Below are 27,499 nucleotides of genomic sequence, written 5' to 3'. Positions count from 1 at the left end.
ACCATGTTTGGAGGTGTGTGTGTGGGGGAGGGGGGGGGTGTACTACCATGTTTGGAGGTGTGTTGTGGGGGAGGGGGGGGGTGTACTACCATGTTTGGAGGTGTGTGTGGGGGAGGGGGGGGGGTACTACCATGTTTGGAGGTGTGTGTGGGGGAGGGGGGGTGTACTACCATGTTTGGAGGGGTGTGTGGGGGAGGGGGGGGGTGTACTACCATGTTTGCAGTGCAGGGTGAAGGTGAGGCGGCTCTTCTCTCCATCCAGCTGGATGTGGCATTTCTCCACAGTCTTCTCCAGAGAGGAGAGCGACTTGAACACAGCCTGCACACACTGACGGAGAGAGGGGGGGAGAGTGTGTTAGAAGCAGGTACGAGGCCCTCCAGGGGGGAGAGTGTGTTAGAAGCAGGTACAAGGCCCTCCAGGGGGGAGAGTGTGTTAGAAGCAGGTACGAGGCCCTCCAGGGGGGGAGAGTGTGTTAGAAGCAGGTACGAGGCCCTCCAGGGGGGGAGAGTGTGTTAGAAGCAGGTACGAGGCCCTCCAGGGGGGAGAGTGTGTTAGAAGCAGAGGCCCTCCAGGGGGGAGAGTGTGTTAGAAGCAGAGGCCCTCCAGGGGGGGGAGTGTGTTAGAAGCAGAGGTCCTCCAGGGGGGAGAGTGTGTGAGAAGCAGGTACGAGGCCCTCCAGGGGGGGAGAGTGTGTTAGAAGCAGGTACGAGGCCCTCCAGGGGGGGAGAGTGTGTTAGAAGCAGGTCCGAGGCCCTCCAGGGGGGAGAGTGTGTTAGAAGCAGAGGCCCTCCAGGGGGGAGAGTGTGTTAGAAGCAGGTCCGAGGCCCTCCAGGGGGGGAGAGTGTGTTAGAAGCAGACGTTGTTGTGTGCACTGTGGGTACATGGGCCTCTCAGTACCTTGATAGCCATCTTGCAGCGGAAGGCATGTCCCATGGGGATGGTGTATCTGTGAAAGAATGGGAGATGTCATCATATCTGTCTCTCAGTCTCACACACTCACAAATGGTTAACATGATCACTCTCACAAACACCCTACCTCACACAGGGCTAGACTCTCAGTAACGCGTGCGCGCGCACACACACACACGTTTACCTCACAGAGACACAGGGTTAGACATGATCATTCTCACACACACACACACACACACGTTTACCTCACAGAGACACAGGGTTAGACATGATCACTCTCACACACACACACACACACACACACGTTTACCTCACATCACAGAGACACAGGGTAAGACATGATCATTCTCACACACACACACAAACTTACCTGCTGAAGAAGAGCGGTGCAAAGAGGAAGCAGGCGTACGCAGAGCGTGAGGAGTTTACAGACCGCAGGGCCAGCTAGAAGACAGACAGGTGTTAATCAGTCCTACAGTAGCGTACGTGTGGGTGTCCGTGACTTGTGTGTCTGTGACGTGTGTGTCTGTGACTGACGTGTGTGTGACAACTCACCCCATCCTCCTGGGGCTCCAGGTATAGCTCATCACCTATCCTGGAAAGAGAATGGATGGCCTTGGCCAGGACTGTAAACAAATAAACACACACACACACACACACACACACACACACACACACACACACACACACACACACACACACAGTACACTCCAAATAAACATGTTGGATACACATGAAAGCACCCTACTAACAATGACAAGCTATGCAGCAAGGTGGGGCGATATGGTCTGATTATCTGATCAGATACCTTTCACATTCCCCCCGGTCACCACGCAGTCCATCTCTGGAGGGAACACACAGCTGGATGTGGGATGTTTGATTTCACCATGCAGGTGTCACATTAACGTTAGCTGCAACGTCTGAAAGATAGAAAACGTGTATCAGAGAGATAGGGGGGTTTATTCTCAAACTTCTTCTGCATCTTTCTGGCGACTTTCCTACTCTAGTAGTTATGGTGCATTCGTTTGTGGTCGGAGGTGGCAAGTCGCAAGTGGCAAAATACCTGCCTCCGACCTGTGTGCATTCAAGCTATATACCATTATATCACAGTTACCTAGTTATATCTATATACCATTATATCACAGTTACCTAGTTATATCTATATACCATTATATCACAGTTACCTAGTTATATCTATATACCATTATATCAGTTACCTAGTTATATCTATATACCATTATATCACAGTTACCTAGTTATATCTATATACCATTATATCACAGTTACCTTGTTATATCTATATACCATTATATCACAGTTACCTAGTTATATCTATATACCATTATATCACAGTTACCTTGTTATATCTATATACCATTATATCACAGTTACCTTGTTATATCTATATACCATTATATCACAGTTACCTAGTTATATCTATATACCATTATATCACAGTTACCTAGTTATATCTATATACCATTATATCACAGTTACCTAGTTATATCTATATACCATTATATCACAGTTACCTTGTTATATCTATATACCATTATATCACAGTTACCTAGTTATATCTATATACCATTATATCACAGTTACCTAGTTATATCTATATACCATTATATCACAGTTATCTAGTTATATCTAGTGCATTCGAGCAACTGGGGGCTGAGAAACATATCCGAATTCACGACGAGGAAGTGTGAGTTCATGTGGTGTTTTATTTAATCATTCCTAGTAGCAAATCGCAATTTGCACCTCCCAGTTCTAAACGAACGCACCCTAAGCTGCCACTAGCGTTAGCATGCTAGCTGCTAACAAGCCGGGTCAACCAGCAGCAGGGTGATTCAGACCATTCTTCCTCAGCTAAATACATGCATGCGGGAATATATTTGCATTTCATGTTTTATTTTTGTAATGTTTCCGCTAAATCTCAAACACCAAAGCAGTGTAAAAAGTTAGCTAGTTAGCATAGCCACGGTAGCTACTCACAATGTTTACTTCAAAGCCGCGTCTTTACTGACCAATCAGACGACCGAATGGGCGTGTTCTTGGTGACAGTGCGCCTGCGCAGAGAGAGAACGCGGCATTTACATGGACATTTCACAATTCTCATTTCTCCACAAATGGGTTGATAATCAAAAATGTTCATCTTAAGTCCACACATGCTTTTACGTATCATGGTTTCTTTGAGGACATTTCACATATTGAACTCATTTTGGCAGGTTAAAGCTGCAACATTTCACTTCTATGAGATATAGGCTAACCATTTTCTGATGAGACGTGTAGTGGTAATTTCATTCCTAGGCCTACTCTTCAGGCTCAGACATAAATAGCAAGTTGGGCAAACCAAAAGGCCCTGTGACCACAATGTGAAGAGAAAAAGGGTGTGTGCATGTCACAGAAAGGGAGAGAGAGAGTGTGTGTGTGTGAGAGAGAGAGAGAGAGAAACAGGGGAGTGAGAGAGTGAGAGTCCCTATTGCTTATTATGATATGGCCGGCACAGTTATCCAGCCTCACAGGTCTTTCTCGTTGGTCTGGGTGTGTCTGGGAGGTCTGTGTGACGTCTGCCACACTGCCTTCTTCCTCCCACTGGTGACTGGGGATCATTCCTGGAGAGGAGAGAGAGAACCGCCACACCACTAAGAACACACAGGGACACATGTCAGCTCCATGGAGAGAGATACAAGGTTCGAGAGAGAGGGAGTGTTTGGAGAGACGGACGCAGCCTGAGCTGTTTTTAGCCCTGCTGTTTCTGTCACTGCTCAGACGACCCATGGAGGCCGAGACATCGAAACTTGTTCAAGAACACACAGAGGGTTTCAAGAACACACAGAGGGTTTCAAGGAGCAAACTGTGGAGGGAGAGTTGAAGGAATGTTAAGAGACAATAACAAATGATTTGGGGCTGAAGAAAGTTGACCCACGCGTGGACACTTTGCGGAGCAAGCTTATGAAACCTGGAAATGGACAAAGACGGGAATGTGAAGGAAGACAGCGAGCTGGACGTGGTTGAAGGAAGACCTCGACCTGGACGTGCTTCCTAAAAGGAGACTTTCCAGCAGGACCAAACACTGAATTGAGACTGAGGACACACACACACACACACACACACACACGCTTGCGGAATATTCCACATGCAACCTTTTCAGTTCGCTCAGCATCAACCCCTCTCTCTCTGGGGAAGAGCCCCCTCTCTCTCTCTCTGTGGGCTGGTCTCTCTCTCTCTCTCTCTCTCTCTCTCTCTCTCTCTCTCTCTCTCTCTGTGGGCTGGTCTCTCTCTCTCTCTCTCTCTCTCTCTCTCTCTGTGGGCTGGTCTGGGGTCAGTGGCCCGGTGGGATCTAATGTGAGAGTGCAGAATCTGAATGTCTAAGCCACGCTCTCCCACCGACACCCAGGCCCTGCTCCAGTCCATGCTCCAGAGACTGAGGCTCCAACCGGGCCCCGACGCCCAGGGACGACCGCGCCATCCGGGCCCCGCCTCCGCCGCACAAGACCCGGGGCGGGGCACCGGCGGGAGGGGACCCGGGGCCGACGGCGTCCGCTACATCAAAGGGCCCGGGGCCATAGGGGGGCGTGAGATGAGGAGATGGGACTCCCGGGAGGAGTTTGGGATTCCGGTGTGGGACGGCGATTTCGGGGCAAGCGTTCCCGAAGACGCGACGGCCCACGGGGCCGCGTCTGACTGGCCTGGGGAACCGGCGGCGCCGCCGCTGCCCCCCTGCGTATCCCTGGGTGTCCCGCCCACCCCCCCCTCTCCTACGGAGAACGCCGACAGTCGTGTGGGGGAGATGGACGGTTCGGGACGGCTACCGCGGCCGGTGGCTACCCCAACAGGAGCGCTGAGCGGACAATGTTTTCCCAGCGGCACTAACGGGGACCTGCCCCTGACGGACATAGGCGGTGATGTCATATCCTGTAGGAAGACGGGAGAGAACGTTCCTCACCTGAAGAGGAGGAAGCTGAAGATCTCCCTCAAGGGCGGCGGGTCTGACGAACAGCCCTCTCATACAGGGGGGCGGTCAGGGAGAGAGGGGAGGGGCCAGAATCGGGGTCGGGAGGCAGAATCGACAGACACTGGTGTTCCAAGTCACCATTACAAGCAGGTTTGTCTGGGGTCATCGTCACCTATTCGTTATGATGACGTCACTCCTGTCATAGGTAGCCCCTCGTCCCCGGGACTGGCACGCTTGATCTCCTCGCCCGCCAGTCAGGTCGGCCGCGCCGCGGTCACCGAGGCCACCGAGGCCACAGGGAACTCCAGAACCCCTGGACAGAATCAGAACCACGCCGGTCCCTCTCCGGTCCACGCAGAGTCTGGCTTCACGCCCCGGGTCTACGTGTGGTCCTTGAGACCCAGCTACCCCGGTCTGGACACAGGGAGCCCAGCAGAGAGTCTGAGGGACACGGGTTCGGGGGATTCGGCACAGAGCGGTGGCGTGGGGGTGTTCGTATCCAATCAGGGTGCAGGAGGAAGCACCTCACTAGCGAGCAGAAAGAAAAAGAGAGTGTCGGAGAGCTCGGCGAAGAGATGGACTCGGAGGATCAAGGAGAGGTGGAGGGAGAAGCACGGTGGTTTCAAGAGAGGAACAGAAGCCGGTGGAAAGAGAAGGGAGACGGATGTTAACGTAAGTACAAGTGTGTCAACTTTGATCAAGTGTTCATCTCAATCCACACTATGAACCGACATGTTGGGTTGTACGAGCTCAGCAAATGCATTATTTTACAGTGATATGCAACAAATTCTACATACACATTTGAAGATTGCTTCAAACCGTTTCGATTTAGGAGCTCTCCGGTGAAAACCGGGCGTCCGTCGCAGAGGGTGATGTCGCGAAAATGTCCAATGGCGATAGGACGCCTCGGGCACCTATCGGAGAGGTCCAGGGTGAGGCCCTGCCTAGCCAATCAGAAGAAGGCTTCACAGTGGGTCACTGCAGGTAAACTGACAAGCAGACGTTCAGTCTAGTGTGTGTCGGTTGCTACTGTACACACTAATGTGTTTTAATCTGACCTGAACACCAGTCTTTATCACTGGGACACTGCGTCTTCTCTGACTGCACGCGACCAGGAAAAACCTTGGGTTCCTGTCAACTGGGACAACTCCAGGTGCTGTGTACCGTATCCTGATTGGTATTTAATGTTTGAGTCAGCTATGTGTGGTATGTGTGTGTAGAGAGGTTGTCATAGCAGAGACGTTAGTCACAGTGATACTGAGCTGCTCACTCCTCTTTAATGGGTCAGGCACGCCCTTACTGACAGTTACTGTCACTAACCCCCCCCCCCACACACACACACACACACACACACACACACACACACACACACACACACACACACACACACACACACACAATCACTTCTTAGTTCCCACCATTGGGGACAACGACAGAAGTGAATTGTTTGGTGAATGGTGTGTCTATAAATGTTTCATGCTTCATACCAGATCCTCCACCGACCTGGACTTCAGCCTGGGCTCATTCAGCTTGCTGGACGAGATCCTCACAGGTCAGGAGTGGGCCAGCTTCGTCAACCCCGCCCAAACGGACGGCTCAGCCAATCAAAGACCGGATGAGGCCGACCCTAATCGGCCACGTGCCAACCAGGGGCCTCAGAGCCAGCGGATTGACCAATCGGCATTGACCATGAACATGCAGAGCGAATCAGGGACTACAAACCCTCAGTGGGACTTCAGAGTTTCTGGCCGGGTTTCTGAGCGAGACACAACGCAGCGGTCCACTGACGTCCCTGTACCTGTGAGCATGGATGTATCAGAATCGAGTCTCGTCCATGAACACAATGCCGAAGGCGAGGCGATCCAATCAGAACCAATGGAACACAGTGATGTCCAATCACAACCCAGGCACGACGAGGCAAGGGCCAATCCTGCTCCTCAGCCAGACTTCTCCTTCATCCAGGTAAAATAAAACCCCTCAAACGCCACAGAATGCTCAACAGTCCCCCCAAAATGACATCACCTCAATGCCTAACAAACCGTTTATAGCCATTTAGCAGACACATTTATCCAAAGCGACATACAATAATTGCATTTAATGTAGGTAGTCAGTGTACTATTACTCACCAGAACTCACAAGTGATCTGCTTTCTAAACAAGTGACCAAGAGCATCATCTAGAGCTGAAAGCAAAGTGCATGAGTAGCAAACCCTTTCGTACCGATCATCAGAGGTGGCTTAATACTAGACTTTGTAAATGTTATGTTTCCCAGTGTGACGGGTGTTGAGATGTGATGTCCTTGTGTCACAGCAGGAGGCGTTCCTGGACAACGCGTCCCTGAAGAGCAGAGTCCATCTGCACCGGAAGAGAGCGCACCAGGCCCAGGACAGGAGAGGACGGGGGGAGCAGAGAGAGACGGGGACGGAGGACGAGAACAGATGCAGGCGGACGAAGATGGCGGTCGGCCAAGCCTGGGAGGGGGACGAGGGAGGGACGAAGACGGCGGTCGGCCAAGCCTGGGACCCCCTCGAGGGAGGGACGGAGGAGGACGATAGACTTGCGACGCCTCTCTGTCCCCCGGGCGCTCCTAGTCCCTCCTCCTCCCCCTCCTCCTCCTCGATGCCCCGCCCCCCTGCACCGGCCTACCGCGGCGTGCTGAAACACTCGGTGTCCCGCGACTCCGAGTCCTCCGTCTCCATGGAAACGGTGACCAAAAAGGTAAGGGCGGTCTCACACTAGGGGATTTTGGGGCTGATTTATCCCCGATTCACCCCTCCCGACAATCTGAGGTGAAATCTGGTGTGGAACGTTGGTCGGTACCGATGTTCAGCCCAGATGATCTAGTAGAATAGAATAGAATAGAATAGAATATACTTTATTGTCCCCTCAGGGGAATTTGTCTTGGACTCGTTTGCTGCACAAATCAACTCTATACATAGAAACAGAGGAGGACAATCAATCAATCAAAGCTTTATTAACACACAACACGTCTCACATATATATACTACACACAACACGTTGTCCACAACACATTGCACATACACAACACATTAGACATATTACTCACAACACATTGCACATACACAACACAACACATTGCACATACACAACACACAACACAACACAACACATTGCACATACATAGACTATTGCACACAACCCACATTGCACTTGCCCCAGTGAAAACAAGAGAAGAAAACACCTTTGACTATTGCACAACTTCATTCCTTCATTTGACCCCATTCAACATTCTAACTGCGGTCGGCACAAATTAGTATTTAAAACGATTCAGTTTCCAGCTGGGAGCCTTGTACCGTCTGCCCGAGGGCAAAAGCTGGAATTGGGTATGTAGAGCATGGGACGGGTCAGACAATATACCCTGAGTCTGCCTGGAAACAGACTGCTCATACAAGGACTGGAGAGACTGATGTTCCTCCCTCCCCATGACTTTCATGGCAGTCTGGACCAGGCGAGCAAGCTTGGATTTCAGCTTCACACTAAGGTTGCCGTACCATGCAGACATCCCATACCTAACAATGCTCTCTAATACAGCCTGGTCAAATAGGAACAGGATCTTCTGGTCCACCCCATGCACCCTGAGTCTGCGCAGAAAGTATCATCTCTGCTGTAAACGAGAACATAAGCTTTCCACATGGGTGTTCCAGCTGAATGTATTGTCTAGATGAACACCCATGTATTTATATGAGCAGACCTCAGAGATGGCTTCCCCGTGTTTGATCACTGGGCTGTGGTCCCTCACTGCCCTGGGGTCCAGGATCGTCTCCTGGGTCTTTATATTGAGCATGAGGTAGTTGGCGTCACACCACTGCCCAAACCTCTCTATCTCGTCAAGGTAGGCTGTAGGACTTGTGTCCTTATGCAGTAGGCCAAGGATAGCAGTGTCCTCTGAGAATTTAAAAGTTACCAGGGCGGGTGTTTCTGCAGTCGTTTGTGTATAATGTAAAGAGGACTGGTGAGCTAACACAGCCCTGTGGGGCCCCTGTGCTCATTGATCTGGCTCCCGAAACTGTACTGTTAACTCTAATACACTGGGTTCGATTGGTTAAAAATGAAGAATACCATTTGGTTATAAAAGGGTTGACACTCATCTGTTTCAGTGTTGTGATCATCAAATGAGTCAGCATCGTATTGAAAGCAGAGCTGAAATCAACAAACAGTAGGCGTGCAGGACTTGGAGTCTTCCAGGTGCTTGATGGCAGAATGGGTGATGCTGTTAATGGCATCATCCGTGCTCCGCCCTTGCCTGTAGGCAAACTGAAATGGGCCTAGTTCTGATTTGACCTCTGCTTTTAGTGCACACACCATGTATCTTTCAAAGCATTTCATAACAGTCGAAGTCAGGGCCACAGGTCTATAGTCATTATTTTTAGTCGGACAAGGTTTCTTTGGAACTGGAACAATGATGGACTTTTTTCCAGAGGGCAGGGAGAGTATGAGAGCTGGAGGCACCATGCTCTGGTTAGCTCTTCTGCACAGGGGTTTAAAAGAAAAGCAGAGATGCCATCTGGACCTGAAGACTTCTTTGTGCATGTACCCCTGAAACGAGACTGAACCTTGAGTGGGTCAACTACCATCCTGAGGCAGAAATAGTCTCAAGCACATTATTACATTCCAAAGAAAAGTCCTTCGTTTCAAACCTAAGATAAAAAATCATTCAACTCATGAGCTTTTTGTAGATCATCAATAGTGACGACGTGCTTCTTCTTTGTGTTCATATTCGTTATCACCTTCATAGAGTTCCATAGCTTATTAGTCCCTAGAGGTAAAACTTTGCTCTATTATTTCCTTGTGATGCCTCCTTGTAATGTGTGGGGTCCAATCTTATACCTCCTGATCGGCTTGCAGACCCATCGGGACAGCCCTGATAAAATCCAACATGTTTGATATTTAGACATGGATGTATTTAGATCACTACTGTACAAGTGAGACGGCGAGACCAGTGGTTCACTGCTCCCTCAGGAACGATAATATCCTGAAGTGTGTGATGAGACGTTTTTAACACACTGTGCTTGTTTGAGATCTGTTAAGATTCTCCTCATGTGTGTGAAGCAGCAACCCAGGCGTCCTGTAGTGAGTCTGCATAAGGGCAGATGCTGTGACTCTCCAACGCTCCTCATCACACTGCCACCTTGTGGTCAGCTCCGGCACTGGTCCAATCAGATACGATTAAACAAACTTTAACCAGGCCAGGTGTCCACTGATTTTCTCCACACTCCCCTACTGTCTCTCTCTCTCTCTCTCTCTCTCTCTCTCTCTCTCCCTCTCTCTCTCTCCCTACCCTCTCTCTCCCTCTCCCTCTCTCTCTCTCTCTCTCTCCCTCTCTCTCTCTCTCTCTCTCTCTCTCCCTCTCTCTCTCTCTCTCTCTCTCTCAGAGACGAATGTCGGACACGCGTCGTGTGAGGTTCTCCGAGGAGGTGGTTACCATAGCGCCCAGCGTCTCTGTCCCGGAGGAGGAAGAGGAGGATTCTGGGACGGAGGAGGAGTCGTTGGCAGAGGAGGAAGACGCTGGGATGCGGGAGGAAGAGGAGGTTGTGTCAGCAGCACCGCGCCACTCTCTCCCAGCCTGGATCCTAGCTCTGAAGAGGAGGAAGACCAGCAGGAACCCGAGACACTGACTCTCTCTCTCTCTCTCTCTCTGACTGGTATCTCTTTGTTTGAATGTGTCAACGTTGTCTCCGTCTGAACTGCGAGCTGAACTGATGGTGAAAATGATGTCTTGATGACAACCTTGGGTGTTGTGATATTAAAGTGTTTGAAAGTCAAATGTCTACATTGAGTCTTAAAAATGACTTCATTACGACAGACGGGTTCCAATCGTATCTGCTACAGCTCAACCCATGAGCTTGACGACCGTGTGTTTGCGTGTGTGTGTGTGCGTGTGTGTGTGTGCGCGCGTGCGTGTGTGGTTGTGCATGATGCTCAGGTGTGCATGTTTATTTGCGTGCATTTTTGCATGTGTTTGCACAAACGTTTATGCAAATCAAACTGATGATCCTAATCAAATTCTAACCTGACCCATGCTACACTCCAAGTTTCATGTAAATCAGTCTGGTCGTTTTTGCATAGTCCTGCTAACAAATAAATAAACCAACCACCAAACAAACACACGCCACCAGGTAACAACGCACACTGTACCAGGTATGCATTTTAACAACAGATGAATCCTGTTCATCAGGTTTGCTTCCGGCAGTCAGTAGTACAGATGCCTCTGGGGTAATTACTTCATTACTCTGAACAACCCATCAACCCATCCACCAGTCCATCATGGGGACATCCGTTTATTATATCTGTACAGATGATAGAACAGCATTCACATCCATCAGGATACAGTTAGTATGACTGCCAGTCTGCTCTCACTGTCACAGCAAGAAGCTCTCAAGCTTAATGTATGTTCAAGTGCATTGATGAGCCCCACGTGAGAAAGTAAGATGAGAGAGTGTGTGTGTTTGTGTGTGTGTGTGTGCGCGTGTGTGTGTGCGCATGCATAATGCATATACAGTAGGCATCTCAGTAGTGGAAATGTAGAAGACAGATACTGTATCAGGGAGAGATAATATCTCTTGTAAGTTTTTGTTTTGGATGTTTGGTGTCCAGCTCTGTCGACTGATCATGTTGACGTGCGCGACTCAGGAATGAGATGAGGGAGAAATATTGAGAAGATATTGCTCCGCTCAACTGGTATTCATGACAAGAGAAGTGAGACCATGTTATGTGATCCTTATGTTTTTAAATGTTCAGAGTCCATTAGCATGTCCCTCTGTGCCAGACATTCACTAAGACTGGGCTATTTAAAACCACAACACACACTCAACACTCTCTCTCTCTCTCTCTCTCTCTCTCTCTCTCTCTCTCTCTCTCACTCTCTCCCTCTCTCTCTCTCTCTCTCAGTCATTATGAGTGGTGTTTTAATGCCATTAGGAAGCTCTTTAGCTGTCAGTCCCGTGAGTGTCAGTAGTAAGGGGAGGAGGGGCGAAGAGTGTGTGTGTGTGTGTGTGTGTGTGTGTGTGTGTGTGTGTGTGTGTGTGTGTGTGCGCGCGTGCATGCACAAGTGTACACACTACATACATACAAGATCCAGGATATCAGTCGTTTGGCATTAAAACAGCAATACTGACCTGAAGCCATGCTGCCTCCCTCGCCTCTACTCCTCAAACACAACACTACTCAACACTACTCACTCAACACTATATCAGTCTACAGAACACATTCACACACTGCATGGTCAGGTGAAAGCTTGGACTGTGTGTATAGGAGCTACTGTATGTGGTGGAAGGATAATGGGGAGCTATATATCAATGCAATGGGTATAAACATTGTTTGCTAATATTTGGTTGTTGGTTTTTTTCCCGTATGATAAGTGCAAGGGTCCTTCGCCTCTCCTTTTAAAGTCCAAGAGAGGAAGTGGACACTCGAGAGTAGAGGGGCGGAGAGGAGGCTCCTATCCTTCCATCGATTGGCTGAAAGCGCCTGTCAGTCAGACAGGCATATCAATGTAGCGAGCTCCCAAGTCCTCGAAGCTCTTCTCCTGTTTGATTGACAGCTGGCTGCTAGGGTCCTCCTGCGAGTTGCATCCCACACTCAGCACACTCTGCTCAATCTGCTCCTCTGTCACCTGGGAGAGGAGGAGAGGACGGGGAGAGGAGGAGAGGAGGAGAGGAGGGGGAGAGGAGGAGAGGAAAGGGGGAGGAGAGGAGGAGAGGAAAGGAGGAGGAGAGGAGGAGAGGACGGGGAGGACGAAGTAGAGAGAAAGCATAGAGACACGGGTTTGAGACTCATCCGTTCTCCGTCCGACACAAACACACACACAAACACACACACAAACACACACACACAAACACACACACACACAAACACACACACAAACACACACACAAACACACACACAAACACACACAAACACACACACAAACACACACACACACACACAAACGTACCTCCTCAAACTTCTTGGCCTTATACTGTTCAGCCCCCTTCATGAAGTTCAGAAGGATGACATCACAGAGGACCGTACCCTATGGCCAATCACAACAAATCCCCGCGCATTTTAATTGGCACTGCACACTCAAATATATGACACACACACACACACACAAACACACACACACACACACACACAGAGACACACACACACAATACAGTACGGAGCAGGTGACTCACGAGTCCCACTGAGGTGAAGGCGGCCACTACGTTGATCAGCGTGGGGACTGTACTGAACTTCCCCGCCTGGAATTATGGAGACAGAGACCTGCCTTATTGTAGGAACCTACTGGAAGCACTAGTAACACACACACACACACACACACACACACACACACACACACACACACACACACACACACACACACACACACACACACTATTCACATCCATTCACACACTATTCACATCCATTCACATCCATCACTGTCTCTCTCTCTCTTACACACACACACACACACACACACACACGCACACACACACACGCACACACACACACACACATTGCCAGTGACCAGGATGTCGAAGCGGATGGCGTAGGCCTTGTGGAGAGTGCGGAACTCCGTCCCGTTGTCCGTCTTGTAATATTTGGCAAATCTGGGGAATTGAAGGTGGACAGAGTGACCATGAGGGAGGAGGACGAGGAGAGGAGGGAGGAGGGAGGAGGGAGGAGGGAGGAGAGGCTGGAGGGAGGGAGGAGAGGAGGGAGGGAGGAGGGAGGGAGGAGGAGGGAGGAGGGAGGAGGAGGGAGGAGAGGCTGGAGGGAGGGAGGAGAGGAGGGAGGGAGGGAGGAGGGAGGAGGACGAGGAGGGGAGGGAGGAGGGAGGGAGGAGGGAGGGAGGAGAGGCTGGAGGGAGGGAGGAGGGAGGAGGGAGGAGGGAGGAGGGAGGGAGGAGGGAGGAGGGAGGGAGGAGAGGCTGGAGGGAGGGAGGAGGGAGGGAGGAGGGAGGAGAGGCTGGAGGGAGGGAGGGAGGAGGGAGGGAGGAGAGGCTGGAGGGAGGAGGGAGGAGGGAGGAGAGGAGGGAGGGAGGGAGGGAGGGAGACGCCGGACCGGCGCCAGACGACGTGACGCCTGCATCATTAGGGAGGACGGCACCTGAAGTTGTATCCCTTGGAAACGGCGTTCTTCTCAAAAGGCTTGTCCAATCGCGTGAAGGAGTAGGCGGGCAAACATTTCTCTATGTTCAGGTCCAGGTTACACCTCCAGGCTATGTTGATCCCTATCTCTCCACCCTGACAGAGAGAGAGAGAGAGAGAGAGAGAGAGAGAGAGAGACAGAGAGAGAGAGAGAGAGAGAGAGACAGAGAGAGAGACAGAGAGAGAGAGAGAGAGAGAGAGAGAGAGACAAAGAGAGGGAGAGAGAGAGAGAGAGAGAGAGAAAGAGAGACAGGGAGAGAGAGAGAGAGAGAGAGACAGGGAGAGAGACAGGGAGAGAGAGAGAGAGAGAGAGAGAGAGAGACAGGGAGAGAGAGAGAGAGAGAGAGAGAGACAGGGAGAGAGAGAGAGAGAGAGAGACAGGGAGAGAGAGAGAGAGAGAGAGACAGAGAGAGAGGGAGAGATAGAGAGAGAGAGACAAAGAGAGAGACAGGGAGAGAGAGAGAGAGAGAGAGACAGGGAGAGAGAGAGAGAGAGAGACAGGGAGAGAGAGAGAGAGAGAGAGAGACAGGGAGAGAGACAGGGAGAGAGAGAGAGAGAGAGAGAGAGAGAGAGACAGGGAGAGAGGGAAAAAGAGAGAGAGGGAGAGAGACATAGAGAGAGACAGGGAGAGAGGGAGAGAGAGAAACATTAAGAGATAATTGGAAAAGTAGAAACAGAATGATTGGTTGGCGAGCAAGGGGAAGAGGAGAAGGCTACGGGAAAGAAAACAGACCAAAGAAAGGGGGAACGGAGGGGGGGGAGGAGAAGAGAGAGTGCCGAGGAGGACGGACAGAGAGGCGGAGGAGAGGAGGAGAGGAGGAGAGGAGGAGAGGAGGAGAGGAGGAGAGCGCCCCTCACAGCGTTGGCGATGGCGGAGATGTTCTGCCCGGTGAAGCGTAGCACGTCCTTCACACTGAAGATGGGACAGAAGGGGTTGGTGTCGGGATCGTAGGTACAGCGCCGGATGTAGTTAGTGCTCAGATTGGACAGGAAGTTCCCCCTGCAGGAGAGGAAGGAGGGAAGGAGGGAGGGAGGAAGAGAGAGAAAGAGAGACGGGTAGAGATGCAGGGGGGATAGGAGATTAAGAGAGAGTAAGAGAGATCAACGTTTTCCAGCTCAACAGCGCTGTCTTAAGAAATCATTGCTGGATCCTTTGCGTTTGGCTACTGTTGCTATGAGAGTGTGTGATACTGGGCGGCAAGGTGGTGCATCATGGGTAGTCACCTGGTGACATCAAAGAGAGGGAAGCGGATGCTGTTCTTGATGAAGATGGTGAAGTTATTTACGTCGATCATTGGCGTCCTGAGAAAGAGAGTGGGGGTTTAAGTGATTTAAGTATTTCTGTGTGTGTGTGTGTGTGTGTGCGTGCCTGCGTGTTTGTGTGTTTGTGTGTGTGTGTGTGTGTGTGTGTGTGTGTGTGTGTGTGTTTGCGTGTGTGTGTGGACGGGATGACCTTTTGACCGTGTCGACCTCTGCAGGACACCAGCCCTCAATCTCACAACTCCCCGTCGCTCCGCCAGAGGAGTTCAAACACACACCGGTGATCACCCCTGAGCAGGAGGGAGGAGGGAGGGAGGAGGGAGGGAGGGAGGGAGGGAGGGAGGGAGGGAGGGAGGGAGGGAGGGAGGGAGGGAGGGAGGGAGGGAGGAGGGGAGAGAAATGGGAGAGGAACAGAGAAAGAGAGGGAAACAAATGAGCGATAGCGAAGACGCGCTGTGGCAGAACACATTTAGAGAGGGGCAGGTAGGACACATTTGGAGAGGGGCAGGTAGGACACATTTGGAGAGGGGCAGGTAGGACACATTTAGAGAGGGGCAGGTAGGACACATTTCGAGAGGGGCAGGTAGGACACATTTCGAGAGGGGCAGGTAGGACACATTTATGAGGGGCAGGTAGGACACATTTCGAGAGGGGCAGGTAGGACACATTTAGAGAGGGGCAGGTAGGACACATTTATGAGGGGCAGGTAGGACACATTTAGAGAGGGGCAGGTAGGACACATTTAGAGAGGGGCAGGTAGGACACATTTAGAGAGGGGCAGGTAGGACACATTTAGAGAGGGGCAGGTAGGACATATTTAGAGAGGGGCAGGTAGGACTCACCGTTTCCCAGGATCGCCCCAAAATGTTGTCTGCAGTCTGCGTCCGTGACACACTGATACCTCGTATTAGTCTGGTGGAAACACCACAAACACACAGTCATGAATACAGACGTCAGGATGCATAGGTGAGGATGTATAGGTTAGGGTCTATACAAGTAGGTGAGGATGTATAGGTTAGCATCTATACAAGTAGGTGAGGATGTATACTGTAGGTTAGGATGTATAGGTTAGGATCTATACAAGTAGGTGAGGATGTATAGGTTAGGGTCTATACAAGTAGGTTAGGATGTATAGGTTAGCATCTATACAAGTAGGTTAGGATGTATAGGTTAGCATCTATACAAGTAGGTGAGGATGTATAGGTTAGGGTCTATACAAGTAGGTTAGGATGTATAGGTTAGCATCTATACAAGTAGGTGAGGATGTATACTGTAGGTTAGCATCTATACAAGTAGGTTAGGATATATAGGTTAGCATCTATACAAGTAGGTGAGGATGTATAGGTTAGCATCTATACAAGTAGGTGAGGATGTATAGGTTAGGATGTATAGGTTAGGATATATAGGTTAGGATGTATAGGTTAGGATGTATAGGTTAGGATATATAGGTTAGGATGTATAGGTTAGGATGTATAGGTTAGGATGTATACTGTAGGTTAGGATGTATACTGTAGGTTAGCATCTATACAAGTAGGTGAGGATGTATACTGTAGGTTAGCATCTATACAAGTAGGTTAGGATGTATAGGTGAGGATGTATAGGTTAGGATGTATATGTTAGCATCTATACAAGTAGGTTAGGATGTATAGGTGAGGATGTATAGGTTAGCATCTATACAAGTAGGTTAGGATGTATAGGTTAGCATCTATACAAGTAGGTGAGGATGTATACTGTAGGTTAGCATCTATACAAGTAGGTGAGGATGTATAGGTTAGGATCTATACAAGTAGGTTAGGATGTATAGGTTAGGATGTATAGGTTAGGATGTATAGGTTAGGATGTATAGGTTAGGATATATACAAGTAGGTTAGGATGTATAGGTTAGGATGTATAGGTTAGGATGTATAGGTTAGGGTCTATACAAGTAGGTGAGGATGTATAGGTTAGGATCTATACAAGTAGGTTAGGATGTATAGGTTAGGATGTATAGGTTAGGATGTATAGGTTAGCATCTATACAAGTAGGTGAGGATGTATAGGTTAGGATGTATAGGTTAGCATCTATACAAGTAGGTGAGGATGTATAGGTTAGGATGTATAGGTTAGCATCTATACAAGTAGGTGAGGATGTATAGGTTAGCATCTATACAAGTAGGTTAGGACTTACAGTAACAGCATCTGTATCGTTACTGAGGGTTCATTTGGTGTCAGGAGGCACAACAGGAATCTTTCCTCTTTCTGCCAAAAGGTCGCCAGGGATCGGAGGGCTTAAAGGACTTAAAATAATATCTAAGGCAGCGGTAAAATGGAGTTTGTTTTGTTCTTTTCTAAATAACAATCCTCTTTAGAAGTGCAGATGGTCTCCATGGGGATACTGTAACTGTCTTTAATGGGTCATTTTATTTTCTCGTATCTGTTTGTATGCGTCTCTTAATTTGAAGCAGAAAAGGGCATTACGGTAACCAAGGCAACCAGGTGTGCAGCCTCATCACTGGTACTGAACAGAAGAGTCTGTCTGATTCAACACCGTTGTTAAGGAAAGCAGACTCCATCCTGTCTGACAGCACCTAGAGTTTCAGATTAGCCTTCAGGTTCCCGCAGACCAACAGATACAAACACTCCTTCACGACCTCAACGATTTCACTGCTGAATTCCAAAAGGTAAGAAAGGTGAAAGGTCAAACCAGCTTGTCTACCCAAACTTGCTTGGTAAAATGTGTTATAGTTTAGTTTTTGAATGTGTGTCTGTTGGGTACTGTGATATTGTGTGTTGTGTTTTTTACTGCTGACAAACCGAATGCCCTGTTGGCAAATTAAGTTTTACAACTACTATTACTACAAACGCAGTGGCTAGAGAAGTCTATGACGGGCAAAGCATACAGTAATTCCTGTAATTCCTGGTAAGAAATCAGACAGAGCGAGGTAACAGTGCACTTGATATAGTCTCTTACTCCCGGGTTTGGATTCCTGTACAGAAGTATCTTGATTAGTAATGTTAGAAAACGTTGTGTGTTCTCAGGTTGAGGAACCAGATTCCCAGGTGAGTACTAACCAGCTATTCAATGATGTGAGGATGAATCTATATAACCAGAGAACCTCATATATCTGCACAAGGCAGGTAGAGTGGACCGGTTAACTGATTTAGTTAACGCCAGCCTTTCCCCTGAATCGTTTGTTCCAAAAGGGTAGCTGAGGTCTAAACACAGCTGATATTGTGGGGCGGCTGTAGCTCAGTTGGTAGAGCGGGTCGTTCAATGATCGAAGGGTCAGTGGTTCGAATCCCAGCTCCGACTGTCCACATGTCGAAGTGTCCTTGAGCAAGACACCTAACCCCAAATTGCTCCCAATGAGCAGGTTAGCACCTTGCATGGCAGCTACCGCCATTGCTGTGTGAATGTGTGTGTGAATGGGTGAATGAGAGGCCATTGTAAAGCGCTTTGAGTGCCGCTAAGGTGGAAAAGCGCTATATAAGTGCAGTCCATTTACCATTTGTGTGGTAAAGAAGCTAATAGGGTGTAGTGTCGGACCAGGTGACCCCTATGTGCATATTAGACTCTTAGGAGACTAGGTGCACTGGTCAGTTGTCCAGTAACCACAGGTCGACCACAAAGACACTTAAGGATATTTCCATAGTTTCCGAGGTAGACTAGATTCCTCTACAAAGTGGAGAGGATAGTCTAAACAGTGACAATAAGACAGATAAAACCAAATAAAACCTCACATCAAATAATACAACCTATATCTAGCTAGACCACGCAATTTGTCAAACGGTCACTTCTTGGATTAAAATACCCTCAAATGAAAGCTGACAGTCCACAGTTCAACTCCACAGCCGTTGTATCATTTATAACTTACATTCTAAATCCAAAATGAAGGAGTACAGCGCCAAAACAACTAATAGTACTTTTGGCGTGGGCCATATCTGTGAGTCTGGAGAAGGCAGGTGTATCAGACTCACCTCCGGGCAGCTCCCCTGGACCTGGTCCTCAGTGACGATCAGTTTGGTGATGATGCAGAAGACAGCCGCTCCCTGACAGACACACAGAGTCACGGCGGACGCCGTTAACACGCGCCGACTGACGCATAGACCTATGGCTGCTGCTTAAACGGCACACTCAACCCCTATCTTTGTCCTGGTCAGCATCAGTACTACCATCGTCATCACTAGCAGCTGGGAGTCGGGGTGTGACCTCTACCTGCGGCGGCACCACGTAGTCCGCCACGTCCATCACGCGGTTGTTAAGGAAACCGAAGCCCTTCACCTTGGTCATGACGGAGGACTCGATGCCTGTGTCGGTCACCTGGTAGGCCTTCTCATGGATGAACACCCAGCTGCAGGGAAGGGTTAGGGGGGGAGGAGACGGACAGGCCTGAGGTCAGCAACTAATAACTGACAGATAACTTAGCAGTCGTCTCAAACTGCTCAGCAGAGAGGGCTACGAACGCCAGGGCCATACGAGAACTTAACACTCCCCAACACTGACACGGTCTGTCTGGGATGTGTGTGACTCTCCGTCCCTCAACACTTAGGAGTTACATTTACACAACACTTAGGAGTTACATTTACAGAATACTTAGGAGTTACATTTACACAACACTTAGGAGTTACATTTACACAACACTTAGGAGTTACATTTACACAACACTTAGGAGTTACATTTACACAACACTTAGGAGTTACATTTACACAACACTTAGGAGTTACATTTACACAACACTTAGGAGTTACATTTATAGAACACGGCACAGATGTTTCCATTTCAACTGCACCTTGTATGTATACATTCCTAACTGCCCTACCTGTACAGTATATACAGTAGGGCCACTGCAATTCAGCAAATTCGTCATGGGCAATTTGATCAAACAGCAATCCATCAAAGCCATGTGAGATGATTAAATACCTGCTCTATAAACATGATACACATGCCCCTGTCTACATGAGATACAGAATACATAGTATGAGCTAAGAACACACACACACACACACACACACACAGTGTACTGACCCAACGAAGTAGGTGATGATGAGCAGCTGAACCAGGCGGTTGATGACTCCGACAGACCAGCTCTTCACCACCACGGACTTGGTGGTCTCATAGGTGAAGAAGTCCGTCACGCAGCCCCACATCGCCACGGCTACCCGGCACATGAAGGCGTGTGTGTGTGTGTGTGTGCGTGCGTGCGTAGAATTGGATTTGCCTAACAAGTGTGTCAAGGTTTAAAACTTTCCAATCAAACACTGTATGTAAGTGTGTGTGAGTGTGTCTCTAAATTCAGCTTGTGTCTCTAGGTCTCTCTCTCTCTCGCTCTGTTGGTCGCCCCTCCTACTGCATGTCCATCCAACTCTAAAATCATTTACTATCCTTGGTCGGTCACTGTCCCTATCTTTCTCTCTCTACTTTCATTGGATAACGGGTATATTGGACCCTCCCCTTTCTCGCTTCCGATCAAAGGGAAATCCTCCCCTTCAAATCCTCTCTCTAGTCACCACAACTCCCCCTCGCCCACCTCTCCAAATCATTACAGCCCTGAACATGAGTGTGTGCAGACACACACACACACACACACACACACACACACATACTAACCATGAGTGTGCGCGCAGACACACACACACACACATACTAACCATGAGTGTGCGCGCAGACACACACACACACACACACATACTAACCATGAGTGTGCGCGCAGACACACACACACACACACACACACACATACTAACCATGAGTGTGCAAGCAGACACACACACACATACTAACCATGAGTGTGCGCGCAGACACACACACACACACACATACTAACCATGAGTGTGCAAGCAGACACACACACAGACACACACTAACCATGAGTGTGCAAGCAGACACACACACAGACACACACATACTAACCATGAGTGTGCGCGCAGACACACACACACACACATACTGTACCTACCATGAGTGTGCGCGCAGACACACACACACACACACACACATACTAACCATGAGTGTGCAAGCAGACACACACACACACACATACTAACCATGAGTGTGCAAGCAGACACACACACACACACATACTAACCATATCTTCTTGTAGTTTGTCTCAATAATTTGCAATAAAGTTCATGTTGGACCGCGAGGAGCAGATATGTGAAACTCTTTTTTTGGAGGCTGGCCAGACGAATGAAGCATTTGTCTGATCAATACAAACGATGGCACTCAAAACAATCTGACCATGTAACCATAGACGTCAGGGCAGCTTCCCAACCAGCCGTAGCAATCACCATCAGGATCATTATCACACACAACGTGCTAATGCAATGACTACGACACCCTAGCCTGGAACATGTGTGTGTGAGTGTGTGCATGTGTGTGTGTTGTGGTTTGTGTGTGTGTTTGTGTGGCGTCTAGAGACAGTATTGGAAGATGTCTCTTCATTTCACAAAGTGGGTCCATTATGTCTGTGGACAATTAGTGTAACACAATACAACAAAGGGCACACAAAACACATCAATAACACAATTATGAGCTGGGAGTGTACATGATATATGACATCAGCTACACGCACACACACACGCAGACAGACTCAACTCCAGAAATATTGACCAATTATTATGATGTGTGTGAGGAGAAATGGTGGGTGAAAGAGAAAGAGAATGAAAGAAAGAGACAGAGAATGAGAGATTTAGGGAGAGAGGATGAGAGATTAAAAGAGATAATGAGTGAGATTGAGAGAGAGAGAGAGACAGAGAGAGAGAGAGAGAGAGAGAGAGAGAGAGAGAGAGAAAGAGAGAGAGAGAGAGCATATGATTAAAGTGAAGGGAAGTGGAGTAACTTGGTTAAATGTAATGACAGGACCCAAGGTGTGGGATCTTCATTCGGCCCGACACACACACACGGCACACACACACACACACACACACACAGACACACACACACACACACACAGGACACACACACACAAACACGGCACACAGCAAACACATGCAACTTTTCAGCCGTCGCCAGTGGAAATTGTTCCTTGCATTTGTCCCATCCCAGCTGTCTTCCTCCAGGGGCAGCCAGGAGCAGAGGACAAGCTTCCTTCATGGAGCCCAGGGACCAAGTCCAAGTGCTCAGTCCAGGTCTTGATCAGGGACAGGACTGAAGAGCATCTGTTCTTCTGCATGTCTTTCATAATGGGTTCTTTGGGAGCAACCCCTTGCTAACACGTGGAGAACATTAGCAAAGAAGGCAATCCAGAAAAGGCAGGGCGATGAGAGAGAGAGAGAGAGAGAGAGAGAGAGAGAGAAGGAGAGATAAATGGAGGAGGGATACAAGTCTCTCGCTAATGTGATTTTTGTGAAAGGAAAACCACCGAACAAATGGTCATACAGGAAATGATCGTACAGTAAATGTTCATACACAGACTGCCTCTACATTAGCAATATAACAGAGAATATACATTAGGGATTCAATTACACCGATCGGGGAAACGCTGAGGACTTAGAACACTTCTCCATGGATGATAACAGTGGAGGAGAGAGACAGACATTTTCTGAGTCTCTGATAAGTTGAAGCTGGAATGACGATGATGATGATGAAGAGTGTGGAGGATCCTCCTTGGCTAGAGGGATCCCTCTGCGCCAGAACCACACACTATACCATCCTGGAAACCCTGGCTTTTAAAAACCAATCTCCGCTCCCCTGAAGCAGCACCCCTTTTACAAACCACTCTCTCCATCCTGCCCTCAGCTCCCCCCAGCCCAGCTCTCCCCCCCCCAGACCAGCTCTCTGTCGCCCGGACCACCACAACTACTGCCTGGTTAAATGGACTCAACATCCACTCAATGCTCATCCCACAAGGAAACAAACAAAACAATAGGAATGCAAAGCAACATAGTTCTGAAACACGAGCTTATAGTCTAGAAGAAACCTCGCCTGTAAGAGCTGTTGGTCAGACGCTCTGTAATATGAGACAGACAGATGAGATAAATAGATACAGCAAAAGGCTGGAAATGTAGAATACAGATATACATATTAGCGAATAAGCATAAAAAGAACAAGGAATATATACATCTATACATACAACATGTGTACAATATAGAATATGCACATACATCATGTATATCCAGACTGTATAGATATGTATAGTAATACTCATACATACATACACGCATACACGCATACATGCATACATACACACATACATACATACATATACATACATACATACATACTATAGATTTGCCTGTCCCACTGTTTTGGCCAAACTTGACCCACTCTACCATGCTGCACTGAGATATATATCAAACGCACCTTATAGGACTCATCATTGCACACTGTACAGCCTAACTGGGTGGCCCTCACTTACTATGCGCAGGATGCAGCACTGGTTTATATTATTGTATAAGGTCATTTTAGGCAAGCTCCCTCGGTACATATGTTCCAGTTTTGTACCAGTTTGTGACTCTCACAACCTCAGATCCAGTGCCTGGATACGGTTCCAGGTACCTGCTGTGCGGACTGAGGCTGGAAAAAGGAACCTTTTTTATTCTGGTCCTTGGTCTTGGAATGACCTTCAGTCAAGCCTCAAACTGATGGCACTTATTCCTTTAGCCAGCTTTAAACTGAAATGATCAGAAGTCCTTACCACCAGCTGCTCATGTAGTAATATATTTTAATTTCTTATTGTTCCCACGTGCTCTACGCCTTTTGCATAATATGTTTATTTTGCTTATGCTTTTGTTTATTTAGTTGTGTTGTTCTCTGTGTTTTATATGTCCTTGTGTCTTTCAATGTGAAACTTTGCTGCCTTCTTGGCCAGGTAAGTATTGTAAAAGAGATTTTATCTCAATGCTTTTTATCTGGTTAAATAAAGGTTAAATAAAAATACATACATACATACACACATACATACATGCACACCTCCACAGCACTCAGGAAGACTCAGGCGCTGTTATAGAGTCTGATGGCCGCTGGCACAAAGGAACACTTGAAGCGTTCTGTTTTGCACCTGGGTGGGAGGAGCCTGTGGGTGGGAGGAGCCTGTGGCTGAAGGTGATCCCCACCTGCCACAGCTCGCCATAGAGGGGATGAGAGGGGTTGTCCAGGACTCATCCTCCTCTCCACCACAGACTCCAGGCTGTTCAGTTGTACCTCACATCAGAGCCGGCCCTCCTCACCAGCCGGTTCAGCTTGTCTGTCTCCCCAGACCTGGTGCTGCCTCCCCAGACCTGGTGCTGCCTCCCCAGACCTGGCGTTGCCTCCCCAGACCTGGTGCTGCCTCCCCAGACCTGGTGCTGCCTCCCCAGACCTGGTGTTTCCTCCCCAGACCTGGTGCTGCCTCCCCAGACCTGGTGCTGCCTCCCCAGACCTGGTTCTGTCTCCCCAGACCTGGTGCTGCCTCCCCAGACCTGGTGCTGCCTCTCCAGACCTGGTGCTGCCTCCCCAGACCTGGTGCTGCCTCCCCAGACCTGGTGTTCCTCCCCAGACCTGGTGTTGCCTCCCCAGACCTGGTACTGCCTCCCCAGACCTGGTGTTTCCTCCCCAACAGGCAAAGAGCCGTGTGCTGCTCCCACAGACCGCTAGAACATCCGCTACACACGTCAAACATTTAAGATCCGCTGGTCACAAGATCTGTAATATAAGAAGTGCCTTCATGCCATGAAAGGCTTTGAATGTTATCAGGAGGATCTGAATGGTGAAGTGTACAGGAAGCTGCTAAGTGGGCCTGAACGGGGGTAATAAGCTCTGGTCAGGAGGAGGCTGTCGCGTTCAGAACCAGTCAGAGTGGAGCGATCGCAGACTCACTTAAACAAGACAATATGGAGTTACAATAATCCAGGCGGGAAGAGAGAAAAGCATGGATGATTTGTTCTATGATGTTCTTAGGCAATGCTGAACTGATTTTGGCAATATTTCTAAGTGAACCAATTTCTTAATGTGATGGTCAAAGTCCAGATTTTTATCAAACACAACGCCAAGATTTCTAGCAGATGGTGTTATATTTCTGCTAAATATCCGAGGACTAATACTCTTTGAAAGTTGGTCTGGGCCAATGAACAACATTTCTGTTTGGCCCATATTCAGCAGTAAAAAAATCTGTGACATCCAGTTCAATCCATATGAATCTTTGATACCAGTAAGGCAACAGTTGGATTTCCAGCTGGGTGTATGAAGCTATGGTGGATGAATGATTCAGTTGAATTCGACTCCCAAGACGATCCTCACCCAGCTGTCAATCAGATTAAGACTGGCCAATAGGAACGTGGCCCCGCCCATGACATTATTTTCTTGCGAAAGCAAAATCCTGACACCAGAGCAAAGACTTGGGTTTTGAGAGAGAAGAAAAATGTTTTGAGAGAAACAATTTTTTGGAGAAAATGTTTTCACACTGATAGCAAAAAATTATATTTGAGTAAAAAAAAGTTTGTTTTTTTTCTTCTCGGAAATCATTTTTTAAATTTCAAATTATTTTTAATGACAAAATACTTTCTAACAAAACTTTTTTGTCTCAAATATTATTTTTTGCCATCAGTGAGAAAACATTTTCTCAAATATTTTTTTTCTCTCAAACTTTTTTTTCTCATATCATTTATTTTCTCGCATGTAATAAAGACACAAATCTAACTCCATAGCTCTTCACTGCAGCCTCTGTAGCCTACAGGATATGTTTTGTTTTTCTTTGATACAGACGACTTTTCTTTGATATGTTGTGAACCGTTCCGTTGTGTGAACTCAAATGATAGGCTGCAGGGGGAGCAGGTCGGGTGTGATTGGCTACCAAATTGAGCGAAAATAAGGGGGGTAAAGAAACCCATTCTGTTACATTTCATTACAAAAGATTTATTCATTTAGAACTAAGACAAGACATGGCAATAATAACAAAATAAAAATGTACTAAATTGCAGTTCTGAAATTTCTCTACACGGGGGAAAAAAAACATACTACTCGTCCAAGATGGCGACCCTTTTACTTCCCTTCATTCTATTAAACTATGGCCAGATATTCCCACCAGGTGCAACAGTGAGCTGGAGTCACACTCTTCCTCAGAGAGCTGGAGTCACACCCTTCCTCAGTGAGCTGGAGTCACACCCTTCCTCAGTGAGCTGGAGTCACACCCTTCCTCAGTGAGCTGGAGTCACACCCTTCCTCAGGGAGCTGGAGTCACACCCTTCCTCAGTGAGCTGGAGTCACACTCTTCCTCAGAGAGCTGGAGTCAAACCCTTCCTCAGTGAGCTGGAGTCAAACCCTTCCTCAGTGAGCTGGAGTCACACCCTTCCTCAGTGAGCTGGAGTCACACTCTTCCTCAGAGAGCTGGAGTCACCCTTCCTCAGTGAGCTGGAGTCACACCCTTCCTCAGTGAGCTGGAGTCAAACCCTTCCTCAGTCTCAAGGCCTGGAAGTGCCAGACTGGGAAATTGTACTTTTCACCACATCACCACAATATTCCTTCAACCCAATTTTCTTCACATACTCCAAACTCGTAAGGTACCGTGTATGTTGACATAGTTGTAATAATGTTGCTGATAAGAAATCATACAAGGCCCATGTAAAGGTCACGCCCCTAGCTGACCAGTAAGCCCCATGTAAATGCCACGCCCCTAGCTGACCAGTCACGCCCCTAGCTGACCAGGCTGCCTCCATGATTGTAGTTCTGTTGTTTTTTTTTTTTACTAAAAGGGCCTCAAAACTCCAGAGGACGATGCAGGACTGTCACTCCACGTGGGATTATGGGAAATATAGCAAGTAGCATACTGGAAAATAAGTTCTGAACCCTCTGTGAATGTGAGGGTTTGTGTTCCAAGAGTCACTGAAGGGCTTCCTTCTCCAAGTGAGAACAAAAGACGTCATAGAGAAGACAAACAAAAACCAAGAATGTCCGTTTGTCAGTCGAGGCAGGGGTCCATCTGCGAGTGTGTGTGGGACATACAGAGGGGGGTATTAGTTGTTGGTTGGTCCATGTAACGCCTGTGTGTGTGTGTGTGTGTGTGTGTGGGACATACAGAGGGGGGTATTAGTTGTTGGTTGGTCCATGTAACGCCTGTGTGTGTGTGTGTGTGTGTGTGTGTGTGTATGCCCCTATGGTGATGACATCAGCACGTGTAGAGAGACTCCGCCCTCTCTCCTCAGTCTGACTCCGCCTCTGAGCTGGGGGGTGTGGACACAGCTTCCTCTCTTCATCGGTCTCCTGACACACAGACACACACACCACACACACAGACACACACACAGACAAACACACACACACAATATGTGAAGGATAGGAAAAAAAA

At 48.4% G+C, this 27,499-nt stretch overlaps 2 protein-coding genes across 2 annotated transcripts; both read right to left on the bottom strand.

The window, feature by feature from the left end:
- Positions 1 to 216: 216 nt before the first annotated feature.
- Positions 217 to 2,940, bottom strand: rad9a (RAD9 checkpoint clamp component A; the record flags this gene model as incomplete). Its single annotated transcript, XM_084450727.1, has 6 exons — positions 2,905 to 2,940; positions 1,718 to 1,829; positions 1,465 to 1,535; positions 1,280 to 1,353; positions 898 to 946; positions 217 to 327 (listed from the first exon to the last, which is right to left on the bottom strand). Coding segments are annotated over exons 2-6 (339 nt in total), but the record flags the coding sequence as incomplete, so codon positions are not given.
- A 9,421-nt stretch (positions 2,941 to 12,361) lies between these two features.
- On the bottom strand, positions 12,362 to 20,387 carry p2rx3a (purinergic receptor P2X, ligand-gated ion channel, 3a; the record flags this gene model as incomplete). Its single annotated transcript, XM_084451006.1, has 12 exons — positions 12,362 to 12,499; positions 12,822 to 12,899; positions 13,045 to 13,110; positions 13,368 to 13,461; positions 13,961 to 14,097; positions 14,860 to 15,001; positions 15,226 to 15,303; positions 15,455 to 15,551; positions 16,104 to 16,173; positions 19,218 to 19,289; positions 19,456 to 19,591; positions 20,266 to 20,387. 12 exons carry the CDS (start codon positions 20,385 to 20,387, stop codon positions 12,362 to 12,364), a joined length of 1,230 nt encoding a protein of 409 aa, XP_084307132.1.
- Positions 20,388 to 27,499: the final 7,112 nt, after the last annotated feature.

This window comes from Borostomias antarcticus (assembly GCF_949987555.1).
Source record: "Borostomias antarcticus genome assembly, chromosome: 16".
NCBI classification, from domain to species: domain Eukaryota; kingdom Metazoa; phylum Chordata; class Actinopteri; order Stomiiformes; family Stomiidae; genus Borostomias; species Borostomias antarcticus.
This window is presented reverse-complemented; position numbering and strand designations above follow the sequence as displayed.